Raw genomic sequence first — 25,236 nt, forward strand, 5'->3', positions numbered from 1 at the left:
GTGAATTATCAGATGTCCTGCTTAAAATAAAAATGTCCGCTTCAGGTGATTATATAAAAAAAAAAAAAGGGAAATGCACGCTCAGTTTTAAATCTGTGTGCCTCTTATTTGCAGACGAGACGTAAGGCTGCCAGCTTTTCCTGGGAGAACGAGCCTACACCGACTTTAGGACGAGACTTGAACATATGCTGCCATAATAAATCAGGGCCAGTGTCTCTGGGAGTTTACCTCTGTTTTTGCTTTCACTGTTCCGCCCCACTGTCCCTGTTCCATTTGGCTGTTAATGAATAAATAAAAGCTCTCTTTATAGTCTTTACAGAGTACTCCAGGCTGCGTTGAGCAAGGAATTTTCTCCCAATGTTTCCAAAGTGCAATTTGCCCTCTCGCTCCCTTTCTAAGCGTCTTGGAGCATTTTTAACAAGGTTAATCGAAGCAAAAGACGGGGAAAAAAAATCTCTAATTTCAATAAGCAGGAAAAGAAAATAAGCAGAAGAGAATAACTCCTTCTTAGAAACTTTTTTTTGGATTACAGCTGATTTTTTTATGTTGTTGCGCTGTTATGAAATCGAAGTGCAGGCGTGTCTTGTCCTTTAAATTTTTTTCTCCCAAATATGAAACGGTTTCAAAGAAGAATCACTCACCCTTATTTCCATGCCCTCCTTTTTCCCATCCCATGCCCAGCTGCGCTTGGTGAAGTAGTTGACGGTGGCAAACTCAATCAGGGCAGAGAAGACAAAGGCGTAACACACGGCCATGAACCAGTCCATGGCCGTGGCGTAGGCCACCTTGGGGAGGGAGTTTCTAGCACTGATGCTCAGGGTGGTCATGGTTAGGACGGTGGTGACCCCTGAGAATGAAATAAAAAAAGATCAGCAACCGGCTTCTGTTTTTCCAGTAAACGCGTAAATGAAAGTTCATGTTTATACAACTCGAGTCAAAGTTTGCAAAAAATGATCTGCAGAGTTGCAGTAAAACGTTTTACTCCACACAACCAGGAGGCTGCGAGCAGCTCTAAAACGGCGTCCACTAGGGCCACGTAACAAACGGTGGAGACGAGTTGAAAATTGTCCAATTTGGCTCAATCATGTAAATCACTCTACTGGGCTTTAAAAAGTTAACAGTTATGATCCAAACATTACGGTTCACTGCATTGCAGGGCTTCGGCTTTACATAATCGGCTGCGTGAAATCAGGAAGTTGAGCCAGACTAACACAGTTCAGTGGTGCATTAAACACTGCGAGTTTGCCGGGTCAGTCTTATAGGTTCAGGAACTAGCTTCTCAATGGAATGAACCATTATACTGAATGTTTCAGGTTGTATACTTTTATTGAAACCAGTCCAACTCTTGCAAAGCTGTCTGCTTGGGTTGCAAGGTCTAAAATGTCTGCAGTGAAAAATTTGTGTATTATCTACCATGGAAATAAGGCCCATGTCGTAAAAAGCTGAAATTTCCTTTACCCCCCCCACACACACACACACACACACACACACACACACACACACACACACACACACACACACACACACACACACACACACACACACACACACACACACACACACACACAGGGAGAGAGAGAAACCATTGACCGACATACATTTAGGGCAGGTTAATATGTACAGGATGGTAACATAATTCTGAGTTACAACAAGGAAGAAAAGATCAGACGTCCAACTACTTAATTAATCTGGGAATGAATCGACGGATGTATAACCTTCAAAACTTTCACAGATCATGCCGTAGCTTTTGCATTTAGTGTTCCTGGGATTTGAATATGGCTCGGACAATGGCCATCCATCCGAACACGTACAAATAAAGACTTATCTGTTCCAAGATTTGTCATCTGATGAAAAATGGAACCACAGCAGACTTTAAGAATTAATATTGTTGCAGGACAGAGGTCAACTCATTTCGGTGAGCCACGGGTGACAAATTCGATTTTGTGACACAAAGACTGATGCTTAACTATCCACTTAAAGGACGGAGATTGAAGGTCCTGTACTTTGCATAACTTGACTACATTCCAACATAAGGGATGCTATGTCTGGTTTTAGGACATGAGGCTGCTCAGTGAGGATGTTCTTAAATGAAATGCAGGTATAAATTAAATATATGAGGCTCTTAAACCCAATAACCTGTCAACATTTATTTAGTCACACCTACAAAATACAACTTGAAAATCAACCAGGGAACAAGAATGATAAATCAGTTTAGCTGTTGGTTTGTTTGGATGAACACAGAAGAACTCGGTTGAAAGATCCGCATTTGAGTTTATCACATCGACGGTGAGAACAGAAAATACGAGATGTGAATTCTTCAGGGAGCTGTGTCCTTCACAGTAAACCTTTCAATCATCCCACCCAGAGAATGACACTGATTACAGCTTTTCTCCTTGTGTGAAGGAAATTGTTCCATACAAATAGAGTTTCTTGTGTGACTGAAATGATTTTCAAATGATTGTGCTGGGGGGAAATGTTCTTGAGGGTACGTAGCGAACAGGAGGAACATTGGTTATTTAGAATGCATGGGAATTGGCTGATGTTATTAAACGTCTGCCGCGCTGTGTGTGCTACCTCGTATATGAACGCGTGCTTCATTTCCAATTCAAAATGATAATTATTCAACATACACAGGTCAGGGGCTCTTTCATAGATTATGCCGCAAAACCTATTATTATTATTCACAGTATATAGGGAGGATAACACGATGAGGTGGCACATGCAACAGGGAAAATGTCACATGAAATCAAATGGATTTTGTGCCGTTTACATCTTTTTAAAATAAAATCCTTCATCATATCGTTTGCAAAATCTACAATACCGATAAGAGGGGTTGGATTTGGTTAAAGGTTTTGTTTCCCTCTTTAATAACACTGTTTGAAAAAGTGGTGATCTTCGTCCATTTTTTGTTCCACCAACAGAAACATGTGATCCGACCCTTATTAAGAGTGCATGGTAGCCTCAGTGGGATTATCTGACATGCCTGGTTTTATCTAAATCAACTAGAGCTCAGTAATAACACTTTGAACCAGGCTGGCTGTTGACAAAGTAGCCAAACATCCTCTTTGACAGATGCAGCAGCTTTTAGATCGCCTGCTGCATTTTTCCCATTTCAGACTTTCCAACTTTCCTTCTTCCCACTGTTTAATTAGTGTTTTTGCAGTTACACAAGCAGGCACGAATCAATAGTGTGATAAAAGCTTTGGGACTAAATATAATTACTCATTCATACCCATGTGCACCTAAATGCACCGAGCTAGGTTTCACGTAACGGAGAACTTTTCAAGAGGAAACCCCCTTTTTTTTTTTTTAACCATCCACTTGTTTTGCAATTTGCTGAATAATCTGAGGATGTGAACAACTGCAGCTCTGTTGTACATGTTTTTGTGTTTAAGCTCCAACGACTGGTCTCATCTGTTAAATTATCATTTAGTGCATATTCTTTTAAAAATAAATTGGAATTAAAAACACCAGATGGCACTCACCAAACACAGTGCGAGCAGGAACCGATTCTCTGTTTAACCAGAAGGAGACCTGAGACAGGATGACGGTCATGATGCACGGCAGGTAGGTTTGAATCACAAAATAGCCAATTTTCCTCTTCAAATGGAAATATGTCGTCATCACTACATATTCTCCTGGGGGAGAGGAAGGAAACACAGAAAGAAATGGAGAGAAACACACAGGGTCATAATTATTGATATATCTGGGAGCAGCATGAGCTGAAATATTCAAAGTCTGATTTACTACAGTTGTACCATTCCCATGTAGGCTTGCATTATCAAAGTGTCACTCCTCGGTTTGTATTCAGTCTTTTACAAGAACCATTAAACCATATAAAAATGGTTGATGTGCTCAAAGACACATTACTACCCTTCATTCACTTCAGGTTCACCTGAGACTACTTGGAAAGCATAGAAAGTAAAATTTGAAAGAGTGGCAATAAAAGAAAAAGAAATGACAGATGACATCATTGCAGATTTGGTGATTGTGATGGCAAACAGACAACCTCTCTATTCCTCACATACTGTACCACACAGCACATTAGAGGAAGAACCTTGAGTCCAGATCCAAACGTTGACAGAAAAAGGCACTGAAAATAAGCTACGAATAAATGCTGTTGCCCAACATTGCTCCTTTCAAAATGTCAACAAACCACTTCCATCAGAGTCCATTTGAAAAGTTCAGAACATGTTAACAACAATGTTTGTTTATCCTAGGGTGTAGGAGGAAAAAAAATACATAGATTTTGAGTTGGGAAAAAAAAAGTGCAGGATCTTTGTGGACTGATATATTTAATTAACTGGATCCTGTCCGTGTGTGACATAGGCGAGTGATGGATGTCAAAAACTGCTTAAAAAAATGATTTCCATTTGTTTTTTTAGTACAACCTTTTCAGTTGAGTTTCTATTTAAACGCATACTTACACTTTGCTTTTGTAAAAAAACAACAACCTCTGCATGCATCACTCTAAACTCTTGAAATGAAACATTTTCCTTTAGCTCCTATTTCGTCTCTGGCGGCAGCGAATGGACAAAAATCACAGTTCCCCCTAAGCACCAGCTCTCGTTGCCATGTCTGTAATCTGTGTTGCAAAGATATGAGAAGAACAGACTTTCATTCCCTGAGGTGTTTTTTTTTCATGAGCAGATTCTAACCAGAGCTGAACTGGCCCAAATCCAGCCATTCCCTTGGCTCACTGTACTCCATTATTCAAAAATTTTGAAAGAAATGATTTTCCGACATCCATGAGCTGCGCAATTGTACGAAAAGAATCGCTTTTTAATTCACATCTAGTCAGAGTTTATTTGGTCTAGTTTCTTCCAAAAAAACTTGCTCTGAAATTTGCTAGACTGAGTTCAAAGCACCAAACATCACAACAATAATGATGTGCTCAAGGAAAGTGTTGCCCGAAGAGTTTCACAAGTTCCAGTATTTCAACAGCTTTCAAACATTTTCTCGGTCCTGGCGAAACGAGTGTCATCCAACAAAGTGTTTCATTGTGCGGCCCAAACACAACTGAAGCCGGACAGATCTGCGACTCTGTCGCTCACCTCCCGAGAGCCACACGAGCAAACGGCATCAGCGCAGAGGGTAAATCTCTCAAAATGGAAAGTCCGTGTGGCTCAGTTGTAAGCTAGGCTCCCTTTCAATAATTACCTACTGCCCCATTGAAGCAACCTTTTATCCTAGATTTGCAGTAATCTGTACTTCGACACTTGATCCCGCCTTTTTGCACTGTTACCTTAAATCTGTTATCTAAGTTGGATCGCTATCAAAATCAACTTGACTAAATGACCACTACCAATACACTACATATATTATAAAAAACAGAGAGCGGATTTCTCTATTATACGTTACTGTGAATTTTCTTGTTTATACTCGAATATGCCACCATGAAGTCCTTCAATGGGAAAATAAAGAAAAAATCATGTGATTGTGTTTGAAAGATTAAAATGGTTCAGCTGCAATGTTGGTTGAGGAGAATCAAATGTATATGTAATCAAAAGTATGGGCGAGCATATTTGTCCTTTAACTCTGCTTATAAAGTCGACTCTGGGCTCTTAGCCCAAAACAGGATGGAAATGAGGCTTTCACCTCTGGCTCCCTTCTTCATAGTATGTCTTTAAATATGCTGGATAGTTTCCCAAAAAACTGATAACAGTCATCAAGGACCCGGATAATGCAAGCCGAATCTAAAATGGCAGAAACTGGAGAAAAGTGCAGACTGTTATTTTTGAAAAAACGCAAAGGGCCAGTATACAGAGTTTTATCCCAGGACACAGTCATTTTGTTTGAATAGAACTTGGTGTGTCCACCACAGCTGTCAAAGTGCTGTGGACTTTTTGCTTAGCTGACCAGCCTGTGTACACTGCAGCCATAAAAGCTCAGTGCGGTGTTTGGTACTCTTGGCCCCTCACCTTTTGCCCGTTCCAACACAGTGTGCAAAGTGTGTACTTGAAGCTGGCACCTAGTCTACCTGTGCTGGAGCTGATGGTCTCTTTGCCAATAACATGTCCCAGTAAGTCATACTGGTTCAGCCTCGAGCCGTCCTCCGCCACGGCGACGGACCTCTCGTCGCCCTGGGTCCACAGGTAGATCACTTCATTATTGGTGTAAGCATCTGGGCAACCGACAGAAAGTAACATGTGAGGTCATTTTTTCTATGATTATTTTTTGTAACATTTAAAACAATATTTTCTCATCTGTCCGTGCTGTATAACTGACAGACATTGTTGTTAAAAAAAGTGCTGTGGCAAAGTCATCATTAGGAAATATTGAGCTGAGCACAAATTTGGTATAGATATTCATGGTTCCAGATGATGTATTGGAAGTGTTTGGTCATCTCAAAGTGTCATCATCATCAGGTCAAAATTTAATTTATCCAAATAGCATCAAAACTCAGGTCATTTCTGCCGGCGTACAGCGATAAATACAGTAACAGTTTAACAAATATCTGTTGTTTCATGTTATGCTTCAACCTTTATTTTGTTGTGCCAAAAAATCACACAATCAATATATACCAATATTTTTTTTCATTTCGACGGAGCTTCGTGTCTCTCCACATGACACGGATGCAGGCTGGAAATTTACATAGGGGTAAGACAAACAAGCATGGAGGTGAGTGAACGGGAAACAGAGTGGGAGAAGGACTAGATAAAAACGTGGAGCTCCTACCTAAAAGAGAGGCTGGTCCTGGGACAAATGCAAAGACATGACCCCAATTTCCTCGATCAAGAAAAGGTAGTAGTAACGATATCAGGATGGTAGATTTTGGTCACATCACAGCCCCGCTTAGCTGTACTTTGTATTTAGTGCTGCTAATTAGCAAATGTTTGCCAGCAAACACACTTAACGTGGTAAACATTACCTGCTAAACATTAGTATGTACAGTAACCGCAACACTGTACCCAAGGGCAGCCTCATAGAGCTACGAGCGTGATTGTATAATCTTGTCTAAGAGTTAGGGTTTTATTTATTTATTTAATAACAAAGATATACTGGCAAAATAATGTTACGGATTTGCTGTTTCTAAATCTTCTTTTACTAAAATTTCCTGTGACTGAATGGCCAACATATGTGGGCGGCTGTTAATCAGACGGTAGAGGGAATCGTACACCAACCAGAGGGTCGGTGGTTTGATCCCCGGCTCCTACAGTCCGCTTGGCTCTAATGCCAGTGTGTAAATGATATGTAACAGATAAAGTGCTGTGTATAGAAGTGCTGTATGAACATTTGTGTGAGCGGGTGTATGTGACTGCTAATGTAAAGAGCTTAGGTCAATAGTAGAAGAAAAGTGTTTTATAAATACAGTCCATTTACCATATGGAATAGGAACAACACGTATACTGTAACTAATTTAGTATTAGTCCATATGCCAGAAATACATTTAGTTTCTTCTAGTTTAGAGTGTTAAACTTAGACTTTTGTGACCTTTTTGTATCAAGGGAGCTCTCACTTCAAGCTGATGGTTGAATAATTTTGCTGTTGCTACAAGAAACACTTCTAAGCCTGACAGTTATCCCCTGCTTATCATATTCCTAGGTGAGAGCGCAGTTTGAGTCCTCCTCGGTTTTGCCAGTGTCGGAGAGCTACTGAAACCTGCAGAGAAAAGTCACCACTGTTTCTGCCGTAATTTTTTTAAATTTTTATCCAGCTCTCTTTGTGCTGTGACCGTCTGAACTAACTTACAACTTCCAAACTTCAAAGGACAGGCATGTGCATCCATGGGGAAATCCTCCAGGTGCATGGGGCACTCGGCATGAATGGTCAACCTAGAAGGGGACAGACAACATTTCACTGGTGAGGCTGCAGTGTGGTGCAGGCGGCTGTTCAGATACAGAGCTACAATTCATTGTCAGAATTGCTGGCAGTGTATTTATCACTCATCAAGAAACATTGGCACAAACTCTCCAGAGAGCACCAGAGTTTATTCGATTTGGTAAGACATAGCCCAGCCACAAAATACACTCTATGTAAACAGAGGAATGGTGCATATTATTTCACTCATGCATGTTTAATCTACACAGGGATTAAATTTGCTGAGTTCAAACAAAGCCACAGCCCATAAAATGATCCTGCAGTGGACTGAGTCGCCCATAAATGGACCACAAACCGGGTTATTGTATTTTGGTTAAAACATTTATAGTCCAGGCATCAATCCCAAACTGAGTTATTTGAGCAACTGGGAAATGAGCAGAACATCTGAGCAAGTAAATGTAGTTGTTTTTTGATTAATAGTAGTTTGTCAGGCAAACGGAATGTAGGTTGGTATGCATCTACAGTTTAATGCTTATAAGATAAGGGTATATATTTTATCGCCTGGTATGTTCAGTATTTTATTTTTATTTTATAAGAAATTTATTTAATTCCGAAATGGAACTGGTCTCACGTTGTAAAATGTTACAACACTGGAATAAAAAATGATTGCAGCCAAAGAAATAAAACTCATAGACCACTCGTGGACCACATCAGCATCATAGACCACTTCTACTGTCAGACCTAACTGTTTCTAATGAGCTCTTTGTGTTGCACTTGCAACAACCCTGTGCGCCCATTGTTCTCCACCCTCTCCATTGCTCTCTGGTGCTGCCTCATTACTGATAAGTATCGAAGTAACTACGCAAATTAACAGGATACAACATAAATCACGTGTGAGCAACACACCGCTGTATATCACACTGCACTTAAACTGACATCTGTTTGACAAAATTAATCTTAAAATGAGTTGGAACTGCTTTGATCAAAGGCAACAAAGCAAATGGTCTGATAAGGCAAAATGTTAGTAAGTATAAAAGAAATGTTACTAAGAGCCTGTAGCTGTTAGCAGCGCTTAGCAATGATTAGATGCTGAACACAAAGTACAGCTGAGGTTGATGGAAAGCTGCAAAGCAATTTTTTTTCATCAATGAAAGTTCAGAATTTAAACCTAATTTGTCACTGAATGAAAAGTTAAAGGTTCAGTTAAATTTCACAATTCATGCCAAGGGGCATAGTTGTTGTAGTTGTGGTGTCGACGTCATGGTGACGCAGGATAAGTCGGTCAAGATTCATCCCCTGTAGATCGTGATATATTGGCACAACATTTCTGGATTTTTATTGAAGATAAAAATGCTTTAATCTCTCTGAAATGGATATTGCCAAATATGGCTGTGCGATTGTTGTTTTTGATGACTCGTAAATGCATTCTTGCACAAACTTCAAACTAAAAATATACACCACTGTCTTTAACTAGAATTTCAAATGTTCCACATATCGATATTCTCTATCAGAGGAAACCGAATTGCAAACGCAGGACTGCAGCACCACCGGCAGACAATACCAGCTCCCTCAATTCAAAAATAATGACGCAATCCTGCAGAGCGGAGGCCTTCACAGCATTTGTCAGTTCAGATGCTGTAGACATGCTGATTAAATGAATCTCAGCAGCTGTTTATTAAAGAGTGGCAGTCAACACGAGGTACTGTGGTGATGTACGTCACACTAAACACTCTATAACAACAGACGGATTCTATTCTGAGGCCCTGTGAAGTGTGCTAGGGCAAATTTAAATAATCTGTCTCTTCTTTGTTGTGTTACCCTGTACCTCTAACAATATATTATTATTGTTGTTGTATTGAATTTTCTACAGAGACTGTTGAATTAATAATTTGTAGCTTTTAATACTAAAAATTAACCACATGACTTGAATAAACACAATTGCAAATGCAACACCAAAGATAGTGCTTCCAGAAATGCATTATTGGTGAAATGCACAGGACATAAGATGGTCAATGAGCTGGTTCAAAAATGTCATTGTGTTTTGTCTGTTGGTGGTTTATCCCACTCTGCTTCATCTCCTTATCATCTTACGACACATTTACTCGGTGACGTAAACACAGCTGTCCTTGTAATACTCTATTAGTGCTCTGTCTTTCTTGGCCTTGCAAATGCTGGCCACATCAAATCCACTCATGTAGAACCACAAAATGAAGCTCATTTTCACCCTTGAAAATCAATACTGACCTTCTGGGGGACCACTATAGACATATTTCCTTCCAAGCTGTTTCACGGCTCCGATGCAAAGCTTCTGACTCACGGACAGATTCAGAGATCATTTGAGTTGAAGTCAGGGAATTATTTTTGTTCCAGTCGTGTAGATAATAGTATTCACTGACTTTGACTGTCTCTGTGGCTGATGCTATTTGCAGTGTACTTTAGGCATGACAGTGTCGCAAGCCTTTGATCAAGTGATTATTTTCTGAGCTGTCTGTGTGAGACACATGCGGCCCAGACTGGCTAGAAGTCTGACACTCGGACTGATGAAATGAATCGAATAGCTGCTGCATCAGCTCCTCGCAACACGAGTTTTAATCCGTGGTGCACCGAGGGTTTGAGGCCGACATATGGGCTTTTAAATGGAAAGGTCTCACCAACTTGTGAGATGTGTTGCTATGAAATTTTGGTACAGATATTCATACTCCACTCAGGGTGAATTGTATGAATAAACGTTGACACCACCATCCAACACCACCATCAGGTATACATTTCAATTTGGCCAATACAAGTCCAGACCAGAGCCATTCACAGCACAGGCTGATTTGAATCATTTAGTTTCTTTCAGTTGCAAGACTCCTACTGTCATTGACTAAGTAGTTGCACAATCCTGCATCGGCTTTCATAACTCAGTTACATCTGGTGCTGCTTCTGTCCTTGTCTTCAGTTCAGTGGTATGTTCTGTCTGTTGCTTTGTTCAAGCTGTTATGTTCAGTTCAGCAGAAAACTAGGCGTACACAAGCAATTTACTGTACATTAGGTTATTATTGGCTCGCCAGGCAACCGTTTTCAGCGGAACTATTCCATCGCAACTGTTTCTTTGGATAGACAATGTGATGGACTCAGTATCAGAAGTGTTCAATTACCAGTGGGGGGCGCTCCACTGCTAAAAGCTATTGATTTGGTCAGTGATAATCATTGTCGTCTCCTCTCGCTCTCTCCTCTCTTGGTCATGTTTAAGTTAGTTTTGTTAAATAAATCAAGTTTTACTTTATTGCGTAATGTGTGGTCTCCACATTTTGTCCTTCCTTTGAGCCGGGTAGCTACAAATGGGGGCTCGTCCTTTAGATTTTGATAGTATTAGTAGTTTTGATATACTTTTGAGAGGTGGAGTATCACACTTGGCATTAGAGTTTTTGGTTAGTTTGGGGGGGCATTTATCTTATCCATTTTGGTTCATGTTTTTTTTAGGTAAACCGGTCATGTTATATATAACTACTGAAAATATCAGATTAGCATTTTCCTTTTGCACATTGGCATTTAGCTGAAAGCACCACAGTGTCAAGGTACAGCCTCATTCAGATGCTAGCAGGTGGCTCACCTCATGGTGTAGAGGAGTGTGCCGTTGTCAACCAGCCGAAGCAGTTTGTTGGGAGTTGTCATGTTGTGGGCGACGGATTTCTTTCCATTGTGAAAAAAGGTATCCGGAGTCCATATCTTACTGGCCAGGAGGTTGTTTAGGGGCAAAACTTGCATGGGCCCATCAAACTTAAGCCTCTCGTCCCGCCAACTCTGACGGAAGAAGACATCGATGGTGTACTCCTGAGGGGAAGAGTGCAAAGGATTAGTCGGCAAGATAACAGTCTACAGAGTTGGGACATGGTACTGATTACAAAGAGGGAACAAATCCAGTTGTACTCATTGAACCTTTTCACTGCCAACATTTTAAAAATCAATTAATTAGTAATTCAATCGGTAGAGGCAAGTGAATGAGGAAATTATATTTATTACACATTTAACAGAATGAGATGTGTGACAGAGTATTGAGTCTTTGGCGCTTAGACCCCATGGGGAGATATTGTAGCAGAAGGCATCGGTCCAAAGCAGCAACAAAGTAAATCCTCCCCCGTGGAGTCCAGTGGTGATGGTGGTCGATGACTTGCTGAGTTGATGGAGAGAAGGATCCACTGAGTCTTTGCAGACTGGGCGGTGATGGGGAGGTGGAGGGCGCACAGAACAGCAGCATGAGGAGTCTACCTGACTGAACTTGCGCTCGAGCTACATTTAATATGTAAAGCTGACTGACTTACTGGGAAACTTACTGAAATGAATCAACCCTGCTTCAACAAGTCATAATGTCTGCAGTGAAGAGTTCAGTCGTTCTACGCAGCAGATGCTTAACTATTTGTAAAATTTCTACACACTGCTAGTGCTATAGAAAGTTACATGAATAGGGAACATTCTGTACGCATTGACAGATGGACAACTTTTGTATCATTGTGGTCATTTTCAAAAAAGACGCCAGGTCTGACAAAAGAAAAGCTAAGCCACAAATTATGAAAGGGAAAAAAAAGTCCAAACTAAGGCAAATCCAACTTATGCAAATACATTTATACAATATTTATACAATTTGCACACACAAGATTTGCTGTGGAATCCTCACTTGAGGCAACTGTCTGTGAAACTGCTTTCTGTCATTCACCATTTCAAATACAAGATACATGGTTGTTGAATCTAACAGCTTTAACAGGACAAAGATACACGCACCCTATTATGCAGACAAGCTATTATAGAGTATATTGTGTTTTTTAAAGTTACGTATTCTTGTGTCATGTCATTACTGCACTGTTAAATACAACATGTTTATCACAATCTTAAAAGCCCAACCATTGTCAGAGACACAAATCAAGCTTCAGCGAAAAAACCTTTGGGATACATCTGTCATGTTTTATTATTACACAACAAAGTCTTTTTGTATTGTCATCAACACACGAACAAGTAAATACAACGGAATGCAGGAAGTAGCCAGTCAAAAGGAATTTGTTTCACATTACGTTTTCAGTAGGACTCTGTGTCCTAGCAACAGCCTTCCCTCGTCGGCTTCGTACAGCGGCAGAGCAGACTGAGTGCAGCCGTCTGTAAGTGTGATGGGAGGTAACTGTCTGCATCTCACGCAACACTGCACATTATCGGTGATCAATAAAAGCACAGCATATGTGTTTCTCTCTAATTGTCTTTGTGCGTTTGCTCGTACAGTGGAAGGGCTCACTGACTGCGGGCGCTCCCCAGACGGCTGTAACTGGCTGCTGCGCGAGGGGGGGGAAACTGATAAAGTAATTTCTCAGCGGCTTTGACAACAGAAAGCCGTCGTCCTCCGCAGGAGAGGTGCAGCGCTTTCACACAACACATCAGCAGGGCGCCTCTAAACGGCGCAGGACGATGCGTCTGTTAATTGACGTGATTGACCTCCTGACGGCGTGCAAACCTTCCGTACCATAAGACACTTGCACGGCATCTGCCCTCACTACAGTGCTCTTCACAAAGCCCACGGAGAGCTTCACACGCACAGATAAAGGTGTCACAAACAGATTTCCCTCGCTGCTTTTTTTATTGTCAAGGTCCATATAATTTCATAAGAAGTATCCTCTTTTATGGTAATTTAATCAGTTATGTTTATTTAGACCCAACACATACCATAGACTGTATGGGACTCACACTATACTGTTCAGTGTCCTGTGTATCTTGGACCAAAATTTTCCGGCTGCACTCCATGAAAGCTTGTTCTGTCCTGGCACATAAAGGAGCCATTTAAATCTCCATCGCCTCAGTTATCCTCATGTTATACACTTTATTCTTTGTGCCTTTTTTCTTCATGCGATGCCAAACCGCATCCCATTCAGTGTAAAACATCCAGTGATGAATAATGAGATAACAGAGTGCTTGGTCCAGCTGGGCGGTGCAATCATTTGTTTTCCCTTTTGGACAGAGATCTCCTGTAAACGATGGGAAATAATTTGAGTCGAAAGACAGGAATGTGGAAAAGCAAGAGTCAATTTCCACACAAGGCAAAATGGCACAATCTGTTTGAATGCCAGCCAGAGTTCCTCCAGGGAACGGAGTGATTGAATTCTCTTTGACAGGGGAGATAAAGTGGAACTTCTGCCCAGCAGTAGATTTCAGATTTTCTTTTTATAGTTGCGAAGATCATGAATGGATTTACTGTAGCAAACAACTGTAATCCAAATGACATTTTAAAACATTTATGGCACCTGAATGACAGTGTTGCCAACATATTTATGAATACACAATAATTCTTCTTGCAGATCTTTTATATGCCTGTGCACTGTTTTCTGGCAACCTGCCTTCATTAGAAAAAGGATAGAGAAGTAGAATATGTGGGTAGAGCGAAGTAGGGGAATGACATGCCATCGCTGTCCCTGGTCGGATTATAAGTGGGACATTGCAGTCGTCTAGTGCTTGGTCATCAAGACAATCTTTTGTGTGGTTTCAACAACTCTACAACTGTTTCAACATTTATATTTAACCAGAATCTTTGAACTTTTTGTACTAACATTTCTCCACAAGTCATTTTAGAAAGTGAAGAATGGTCATCACAGGTTTCCAGAAGTGAGGAAACCTTTTCAAATTCCTAGTTATGTCCATACAACAGTCTTAAAGTAAAGCATGGCTGTTTACATGAAACACCATTTAAAAAAGCCAATACAAGCAAATGTTTGGCATTCTTTCCTTGGTAAATTGACTCTCAAGCTGCTGAAATCAATAATTTTAGATTAACGATTATCAAATTTTATTTTAATAATCTATTAATATTCTAATAATGGACTAAGCATTGTCTTTTGGTCTTTGCACACACAAGCGCTCATTGTGCCTGCACATACTGTAAACTTAACACATTAGGGTTTTGTCTATTCCAGCATCTACAGTGTCACTGAGCTGGAGAAGGTTAAATTGGTCAAATCAGTTTAAATCTAATAGAGTCCAATTGGCTGCTCCATAAAATCAACCAAAAAAAAGAGACAACTCATTATTAGAATATTCTTGTATAGTTTGATTCTCATAAACCTGGTGCAATGCAGAGCCATCTAAACTGAGACAAACTAAAAGTATTTCTGTTCCACTGTCCCTGTCCTCTGTGCCATATTATCTAAAAAGGTCAATAACATGTTCAATTCAGGGTTCATTAAGCAACGCTGTCAGTAAATGCTGGAAGGTGAACACGGAGTGGTGGAGAGAACCAGCCAACAGCAGTGCTGCAGAAGTGAGAAAATGATGAGAATGAAAGGAAATGAGGAAACAGATCGGCTGATAAGTTGGACGTTAAGGTAGGTTTTACAGTAGCGTGGCTGAATGAGACTAGACGTTAAAAAATGATAATGGCAGGAATGCTTTGTCTAATATCTGATAGAATATTAATGCAGCCTTTTATCCTGAATTAATGAGTTCACTAAATTCTAAACATTTTGGTTATGTCATCACAATTTAGTTTTAATACGTACTATTGTGCCCTTACACTTAATGTGCAGAATGTTCTCTATTTCATTGAATATCTTATCATTATATATTATTCAGTATTACAGAAAGAACGATTAGTCGTCTCTGAAGGCACAGTGACCCAAACAAGTTGCTCATTTGAGGAAATAGACATTTTTCTCACAGTATCTGATTGTTCCTGACATACAGATTTTGTTTACCCTGACTGGTTTGACAGGTTTGGTTTAGTGCTCCTACCCTGACAATATATTATACTGTGCGAGAGCTTTTTCCCCAAGTTACTGAGGAAAAAAATAAATCTTACATGTGATGTAAGTTGTGAATCCTAGTTTGTGACAGTACACAACAACCAGAGATAATATTCTGATGAGCCGTCGTGGTAATGGCACAGACCGCTTCCTGGAGGCAGCGTTTATCAATTTGACCTGGCCCTTGTGAATTCACACTGTGGGCATTGTAATGATTAGTCAAAGATTTGATTAATGTCTTAATTACCATTCCTTCCTGATCTCCCGTTGTCAATTAGTCTGTCTCGCCTCGCATCTTGTGCGCCATTCACCTTTCCCAGCTGGGATTGTAACCTGTGTGAGACTTGCAATGAGCTGTGAATCCCATACCAACTCCAATTATCTTCAGTGTTCTGCAGCTCTGAGGCGTAAACATGCATTCAGCACTTTGTTGTGTCACACTTAAGACACTGACATTTTGTTCCACAAATATCAGCCCCAAAAACATAATGACATTTTAAAATCTAACATGTATTATCAAACTATGGTTATTTTGAACTGCCCTAGGGAAAATAAACATGAGTAGCTCATATTCAAGAGAGAAATGACAAATACATTTTGGTCATGTGCAACCCTGTGTCCTCATAATTGGGTTCACTTGTATATTGGGGTTGCTGTCGGTGTTACTGGTGTTACAGTCTCAAACACACACCAAATATTTTAATTTCTTTAAAGACACATTAAGCCTCCACATTCATCAACTAAAAACTCGTCGTGGAATCTTATCAAGTAATGACCTGAGATTACCATCAAGACAATTGTGGAGGAGTTGGTGTCAGAGCGACAAACAAAAATTCTTATTTATTCCTAAAAATGCCTAATCCATGTATTTTGGATTTCAACCTGAATGCCAGAAGGGAAAATTATGACATTAATGAGACAAATCTGTAAACTTGAAGGTGGCAAACTCTTAAGGTAACACTTATAATCTACACACACCTTGAGGTTCACCACAGTGAGGCTGCCCTCAGCAAAATCTAACAGTAAAGGTCAAAGTAAGGGCATTACCGATTTTGAGTCAACACCACTTTTCTTGTCCAGTTGTTTTCACGAGGGGACATAATTGGCATCCTCAATTACAGTAAATGCTGTTTTCTTGTACTGCACCGAAGTTGGAGAGAGGTGATCAATTTAGTTGTGTCACGAATCAGACTTTAGAGCAATATTTCTTGTCATGCGGACAATGATTTGCGTTCTACAGAGCGGGTCGATTTCAAACAGCCAAGACAAAACAAGAAGCTCATACCTAAAATAGAGGCTCATTTTATTTGGCAATGAAAAGTCAGACACGAACATGAAATGATCACGGGGGACCAGTCCCCACATCAGACGCAAACACCACTAACCTCCTTTACAACCTATGAAAGAATTATTTCAAACAGAACGGCGAGAGGGATGAAAAGCACAGAAGTTCAGTTCATTGATCAAAATCTTTACCTCAGGTAAAGATTTGTAACATGCTGTACTTTAGTTCACATTCAAACCGCCCCCCGCTGCTGAAGAAAGGAGGAAACTGGCAGCGACACAAATCTTGCAGAAGAGTGCAGTGATTCACACACACACAAACACAACGACCAATTGCCTTTTGATCAAAGCTCACATGATTCAGTTGCAATAAATGACGTTTATCGCAAAACTTCTGGCCTAATTTGTCGTCTGACAACAATACGTTATCGTGACAGGCCTACAAAAAGATTGCAATTCCGGCTCTGCCTTCAAGTTGTTCCCGACTTGCACATGATTCATAATGTCACATTGAGGGAACATGATGACCTTTATGGCGAGTGACAAAAATGAAGCCCTATTTTAAGAGTTGTTCTTTTTCCGACTAGAACAGTGTTGGAATTGCAGATTAATTTAACATTGTTTGTCTTCCCATGAAAATGGTCTTGATTGCATTTGCATGTCTTTTGACGAGGACAACATAATTGATGCCAAATCCAGGAGTTCACCTTCGAATTCTAGTAACACAGACCTCCATCTGTTATTTTCAGAAGACCTTCAACTGCTCTGGAATTTCAAATTTTGACTTCCCAGAATCTTAGGCAAAACGTCTATGTGCTGAAAACTTCAGATGTTCCTGAAATATTTACCCCCAGAGATCGTGCAACCCATGTCAAGCATTCACTGACATCATTGTCAGAACAAGCTTCAGCACAGTACCTGTGACAGCCTAAATCACTTCCCATTTCCTGAGAACAGACCTGTCAAACCACGAGACAGGTAGATGTGCCGAAATACTGAATGCATATGGAAGAGACAGGACTCCATAAAAAGGGAAAACTGAAATAAAAGACATAAGAAAAATGAGCATGACTATGTGATAAGAAGGATGCTCGAGGTAGAGACGCACACCCACCTACTTACCAAGGATCAGCATCAAGAAAGCAACCCACATTCTGGGTCTCGGTGTGTCACGCTGCAGAAATCTACCGCTGTCAGACAACTCTGAAGAAGGTTAGCCTTGTTATTGGCCTAATATTCCAGTTTCACTCCAATTATACAGTTGGCTTTCCTCCTGTTGTGTTGTAGTGGGACACGACACAGATGTGGCGTATTGGGGTCTGAGTGAAGGTTGAACAACTCACCCTCAGGGTGAGTGAGAAGCAGTCAGTTCTGGGGCACTTGATGCTGCAGAGATGGGTAATTGGACCACTGGATGTAAGCAACAGAAACTAGGAGAGGCCAAGGGAATAGTGTGTGCTCTCTCTGGGAAGATTTCAGTTTGAACAGTTTCTCCAAGCATTTATTGCTCCATGTTTCAGCCATGTTAGCCAAGTGGCTTTAGGGATGGCAATGCCAGTCAGTCAGCAGTTTGGTCCACACTTGAATACCTCAGCTATTGTATCGAGTCCCACATTGGGTGCAGACATATGTTGTTCCTAGGGAAGGGTCAAGTTTCACCACCTTCATTGTACCTAGACAGTGTATCCTACTGACTGTTAGGGTCCCCTGCCTTATCCTCAAGCCCCATCAGGACATTTGCAGTCTGGAATGAAACGTCTGGATGGACTGCCATGAAATGTGGCACATTCTTATTCCCCATGTTCTTATTCACCTAAGAACACATTATAATAAACTAGTAAACAAGTATTGGGAAATTTGGAATGTTGACCTAATAATTGTTGGGGAATTTTCTTCTATCTTCCCTGAGAAACTGTTAAGACGAGTCTTCTCAGGCACCAAGCAAGGTCATCTCATCTATGGCAAGCCAAAACAATCATTGAGCAGCTGATGTCTCACTCGAGGTGTCATAGTCGCGGGGAGATGATGACATTACTCAAAGCTAAATACACTACAGAGACTGGAGATGGGCAGACTATCTTGGGACACCGAACACTGTGAACCTGTTGATCTGTGTAGCGAACTGGAAGTCTTCTCAATATTGAATTCTTATAATAAATGCTTCTGCTCAAGCCATCCACGGTTTCCGTCTTCCTGAATCAGCATCCACTCCATCAATTACTTCATTTTAGCTAGAGTCCAGCGAACAGGACTCTAAATTATTCCATTTAAATAATGGTACTGGATCAAAAACCAGGGGACAAACCCCTGCAAAGCTAATAACAAGGCCTTCATACTCAGCTGTATTTTAGTTTCATGCTAACCGGTAAATAGTAGCAAGCTAACACTCGAAACCACGATGGTGAACATGTTAAACGTCTTTTAATGATCATATTAGCATGTTGAGGTTAGAGTTTAAGCAGAACCTTACAGAACCATTGGCTGCAAGTAGCTTTGCCTTTGCCTTGTTGGTAACTCATCAATTATCTATTTCATTAAGTTAGCTGAACATCAAATATAAACATCAGCTATCCCAAAAGATGTTGAACCTATCTGGAGCTCTCTCTGTTAAAACTAACAGTGGGGTCCAAAAGTCTGAAGTGGTCTCAGATCTTTGGACCCCACTGTGCGTATCGGGCCATTTTATTACAAAAATGACAATCTTCAAGGCAAACGCAGCTTGTTTACCATTCAACATTTCTTAATGTCTTTTGTCTTTTTACATATTCAAAGTAACTCATTCCAAAAGCCAGCATGTATAAAATGTTTCTGACCTTTCTACTTTCATTTTTTCATTTTATAAAAGCCTTTCTGCCTGTGAGTGAGTAGTGAGCCCGTAGATATAAACTAGCAAAGCAGTGGTATTTATAGAGAGGTCAATTTATAGCGTATTAAAGAGTTATTTAGGTTTACTACATAAGTCATTAAAGGAATTTAGGGGGAAACCACTAGCTTTGACAAAAATTATGACACAGTAACCACATGATAATAATGTTTAGACAAACTTGAAAGATTTTTTTTATTGTCCTTGGCAGCATACAGCTGATTTTCCTCTTTATTTCAATGACTCGAGAGCTGCCCCAAATTAATCTGCTAAACTCTGGCGAATTGACTCCGAAACAGAACTTTTCTTTGGTGAACACATCAAGGAAATCTCTTAAAAAGCTTTTTTCCACTGCTGATATACCTCCAGGATTAGTTATTTCCTCCTCTTTTAACTGACCTAGAAAACTGTTCCATGCTTTTGTTTCCCAGATCTGTTCAGTGCAATGCTCACTACTCTGAGGCTGTCCCGCTCAACACTCAAAATCACATCCGACTCATTCTGAACTCACTAGACTGGAAATTCATGAACCAGAAAACACGCTTGCACGACCCTGACCTACTGTAGATTCGCCTTCATCGGCCCTGAGCACCAGAGCTGTAGACTGTCTTCAAAGACCAAATACACTTTATAAGAGTCATGAAAGTAACTCGCCCCTCAGAACATCAAACAATTGTCCAATCTTTAAATCTGGTCCAGCTTTCTGCTTGCTGAAAGCAACAGCCCTTGTTATTCTCTAAGCTCAAAAATAAAACTGAGCCACCCTCCCATCTACTCGCTCTTGGAGGGTGCCCTCCTTCTTGGAAATGGGCACCAATTTCAGCAATTCAGACTGTTCATTATTCTAACCCAGAGTCAAGCCCTACTTATTCAGTGCAGCATACTATCAACATTTGGTCATTATACTGTATCATTGTTGGTCTTGTCCTCTCATTTCCTCCTCTGCTTGAAGGGCCCCAGAGCTCCTAGTGCTGACCTGCAGTCCCACACAACAGCTTTGCAACTAAGGAAATCACTGCAGGGGTAAGGGAAATGAGCAGTGCATCTCAATCACTGTTGATCCGAGTTACAAAAATACATTTTCCCCACTTATGTTGTAAAACATACATCTGGCTGGACTCTGCACAATGTTAACACAAGACAAAGTAGTAAACGGATACGGACAAAAACTATTGTGAAAGAGTGTTTTTGTTATTTACACTGTATCTACCCTTAAGAGTTAAAACAAGTATCTACAAATATTGCTATACATGTGTTTACAGAAAGGAAATGCCTGAAGCCTTCAGGCAGTGACCATGTGCACATAGAGCAAGAACATGTAGTGTAGCCTGAGGCCAGAATGACCCTTTCCTGGTTACTGATCAGTGTAATCCTGACATCAAATCAAAAACTGACTAAGCAATAAAAAAAATGAAATAAAAAAAATATCGATATGTTTCCACATCTCGGAACAGACAAAATCTTGCCATCCACAGTACATACATTGATTACCCAAGTCCCCTGGGATCAATAAAGTATTTCTGAATCTGATTATAAGGTGTGTGTGTGTGTGTTGTCTTTGACAGGACACAACACTTGCCGTGGCCTTAATAACTGTGGCCCCGTTAAAAACAATACCACAAGTGGGTTTCTGTGGCCTGCTCAGCCATCACATTCGTCACAGACTATCGTCTGTGCTTTTTGCCACTGATTCATGATGTTGCCAAGTGGCGCATGTGAAGAGACTAAAAGATTGGGGCTAGAATTGAGCCCTAAGAGACCCCAAAGGTAATATCTGCTGCAAAAGATAAAGCACTGTCTATTGTGATAAAGTAAGAGGGCAAACACTCTCTCACAAAGGATGTTCAGCACACTGTGGTCAGCACACTGTATCTCTGCTGTGGCGGGGATGGTCTCAAGAAGGTGGAAGTCACACCCAAACCCAGGATTTTTTTTGTTTTTGAGATGTAGAAACACTGATTCTCAAAGGCTTTTGTTGTGCAATACTGACAGTACTGCTAGTTGATAAAATGTGTACAGATCACCTTTTGTTATTGTTTGCTGGCTACTGAATTTCAGTGTATTTAATATGCAATGTCGAATTATTTTGCATGTGGCCGAGTACAAGCACATTGCATATTACAATCATGCAAAAAAAACATATCATATGGTTGTTTTCTTGACACAAGACTCTGTCAAGTGACTCTTGACAAAGACCAAATGGCTCCCAGGGGTGTTCTTTCTGAAAGATGTTTATCTTTCTGCTATCAACTGTAATGTTCGAGTCTGTCCGATCTCAGACCCTCACCAACTTATTTAAAGTTTGAGACTGGCTGACTGTCAGGCAGCAAGCTGCTCCAGAGAAGTTGATGTAAAGAAGACTCCTAATGAGACCACAGAAACTCAACTCCAAAAAGCACTTATCTGGCAGTGTCATACAGGCTAAAGAGCCAGCTCAGAGCTGAGCCAGAGAAATCGCCGAGTGCTCAAGGAGGTCAATTAGAGCTGCATGATCAAGTCTGCCAAGCGCTGCATAAGGTTCCAAGACAAAGCAAAAAAGAAAGGAAAAAAAATGGATGTAATGTTGAATTGCTGAGAAGTGACTTAACATTGAAAGCAATGTAAGCCTGCATGACCATCAGCTGCAACAGGATTAGATCACCCATCTTTAGTATTAGTAAGATATTCTATTAAGTCCTTAATTGTACAACCAAAATATTGCCAATTAAGTATTATAATATTTTCATATTGGACCAAAAATATTTTTTCCAGCTTAGTGGTTGATTGAAAAAGCCCAGGGAGTCAGTAGTTTTGTCAAACAAGATTAGGTTTTCCAGCTGAAGTGTTGCATGCATTAGAGCAGAGAAAAATGTACAAAAACTAAAATGCTAGAAACAACACAAATGTCATGAAGGAAGTGTGCAGGAGCAACATCAACTGGACAGGCAGAACACCTCATGCAGAGAGCAGAATACAACAGGAACATTGGTTTGAAATAGATGTCGTCTGTCAGACTGTGGCCACGGAGGACCCGTTGGAAAGTATGAGGAGGAAAGTGGAAAGACAGGAGGTTTGCTTCGGTTGGTTGGTTGGTTGGTTGGATGCCACACTTGCACCTCGGAAATATACATTTGTCGTAAGTTTTCATAACCACCGATGCATAATTATCTATATCTGATATGTACTGTGTCATGCCATAACTTAATATATATGCCTCTTAAAAACCTCCGATAAGGTAGGTATCTCTTATCTGTCTAAGAACCATCACAAACATTGGGTCCAATCCTGACTGAAATTAAATTCTGTTATTCTGCACAGAATGTTCACGAGGATGCAGGATACAAAATGACAAATGATCTCATGGAAATGTTGTCAAACGTCAACAGTCGTAGGGGAATAAATACTAATATCCTGCCTGGATTTGATGACTCATGGTGCTGATTACTGCAGAGGAACAAAGGGAAGAGACTCACCATGTCTGTGTCTGACACTGGCCCAAAGCTCGTCACGTAGATGTTTGTCCTCACTTCTGTCACACTCTCTGAGGAAAGAGACGAGAAGAAACAGGTCACATCATGGCAAAGTCTGTGCACAAAAAAAAAGCTTTACTTTTGCCTTACAGTCCTTCTTGTCTTCGTTAAGCTGATTGTTTGCGTACATGACGGCACTGTTTGCCTGTCGGCATTTAGCTGCTTCACACAGAAATTCAGCTGTAATCAAGGGTTAGAGGATCTCTTCAAACTGAAGATTAAAGTAATTTGCGTCCCTCTGGATGGATTAGCACCTGGATTCTTAAGGTCTTTGTGCATCATTTTGTTATTGTTGTGCCACAGATGGAGAGTTTTAAGGGCACGACAGCAGACCAACAGTGTTAGACATTTCCTAAAATGTGGACTCGAGCGTTGCTGGTCAACACTCCCGACTGTTTGACCCCAGAGAATTGTTTTCAACCTCAATTCAGGGGCACAAACATTGCCATGAGTTGATTTAGAAGGTCTTTTGCTCAGTAGAACTACCATTTGTATGGCTGGAGCTATTTTTGTCCACTACAGCATAAAATCGGCTTCAGGCCAGAAGGCCTGAGTCTGTATCTTTGGAGAGGAGACATCCCTTTTGACCTAAAATAATTTTAGTTAGCCTGCCCCAAAAACATTTACCAGTCGCTACGGGACCACTGGCTCGGGAGTAAAATGGAGCAGCTCAGCATTAAGAGTGCGTGTCTGTGTACGTGTGTCTGTTAAAATTAAAATAATGGGCACACTTTGTTGCCATTACTCAATTCCATACACATTATAATCACATTAGACACGATGTAGTCTATTGTGCTAAGAATATGGCATGACTGTTATGAGGCTTTTCTTTTCTGTAAATTTGTTATAATTTTAATCACGTTTCATTGCGTCACAAGCTCATTCATTTCTTCTGTTCTGACAGTTTATAGATGATTCCTGATACCCTATCAATGATCATATAAAATAAATGTTAAACCGTGAGTTACTCAAGACTTTTAAATGTGATATTAGTTCAGAGATGTGGAATGGCTGAAGTTATTTTAATATAGCATAAATAGGGCATGATAAGAAAGTCGTGACAGATCAAATTTTGCCCTCCTCGGCGTGGGCTGAATCAGCTCCTCTGGGGCAAATGTGTAAAGCAGGCTTTTGAGCTATTGGCGAGACAAATAGCTGCTCCCAGTGGTGCAACAACTAGAGAGTGATGAGGCTTTTCTCTCCAAAAGTGAATAGATCCTCTGCTCTAAACTGTGTCCCAGATCTAAGCGACCACCCACAGGTGAAGTCTCCAATCCTCTGGCAAAGGGCCCCCCCGAGAGAGGCGATCCACTTCCAAATTAATCATTCCCGTGACTCAAATAGCGCTCGCAAATACGTGATTATCACAACGCCGCGTCAGCAGTTTGCATGGCATGCATAGGCGGGGAAACGGAACGAGTTGCCCCCGTCTCCGTGTACAACAAGGCACCAGAGCATACCAGGCAACGGCTAATGAATGAGTCCGAACATGAAACGAAATGGCTCTCCAGCGTCTACCCGGTCTGAGACGGTGCCACATGACCGTGGATGGTGTGGCTCGGGGATGACCAGCTGGAGAAGGACTGGTAGCCTTGTTAGTCTACAGACGGCAGCCCGTGACTTTGACTGAGCCTGCTGGCTCTACTGACAAAAGGCACCAATTGGTTTAAATTCAAATCCTCGCAGAGAAAATAAAATCTACCCCGTTGAGACCTCTCATTCATTTCACTATAATTTTTGATGGATAAGGTGAATTTAGATCCGTCTGCTACATCAGAATGACCGCCTGTGCTGTTGATACAGGAAAAGCTGCTTGGTTTCACTGTTCACTCCATCACTGCTCCGCATGAGGAAATCATCATGACTGTTAGCCACGACTGGTGCGGACCTCGCCATCCATTTGCCCCTCGAAGACGTGAACAGAGGCACAGTATGACATTAACATCTTGTGCCTGGTTTCTTGCCGCCGGGTGCTGCCACAGAGTCCAGGTCATCCAGCCCGACGGCTCTGCTGCCCTGGTAGCCGTCCTCGCGGCGTTAGCAGCAACTACCAGAGCAGAAATGA

At 40.9% G+C, this 25,236-nt stretch overlaps 1 protein-coding gene across 4 annotated transcripts in view; it reads right to left on the minus strand.

Annotated features, from left to right (window-relative positions):
- The window catches only part of gabra3 (gamma-aminobutyric acid type A receptor subunit alpha3), a 79,542-nt gene that overhangs the window by 10,205 nt on the left and 44,101 nt on the right, over positions 1–25,236 (minus strand). For 2 of the 4 annotated variants that reach the window (XM_035626803.2, XM_035626805.2), the window contains exons 4-9: positions 23,115–23,182; positions 11,357–11,577; positions 7,693–7,775; positions 5,972–6,124; positions 3,486–3,638; positions 642–847 (exon numbers count right to left, since the gene is read on the minus strand). In XM_035626803.2, the coding sequence (XP_035482696.1) occupies positions 642–847; positions 3,486–3,638; positions 5,972–6,124; positions 7,693–7,775; positions 11,357–11,577; positions 23,115–23,182 (884 nt within the window). The remainder of the gene's footprint in view (positions 1–641; positions 848–3,485; positions 3,639–5,971; positions 6,125–7,692; positions 7,776–11,356; positions 11,578–23,114; positions 23,183–25,236) is intronic. The other 2 variants (XM_035626804.2, XM_035626806.2) reach the window with 1 other exon arrangement.

Source organism: Scophthalmus maximus, chromosome 2 (assembly GCF_022379125.1).
Source record: "Scophthalmus maximus strain ysfricsl-2021 chromosome 2, ASM2237912v1, whole genome shotgun sequence".
NCBI classification, from domain to species: Eukaryota; Metazoa; Chordata; class Actinopteri; order Pleuronectiformes; family Scophthalmidae; genus Scophthalmus; species Scophthalmus maximus.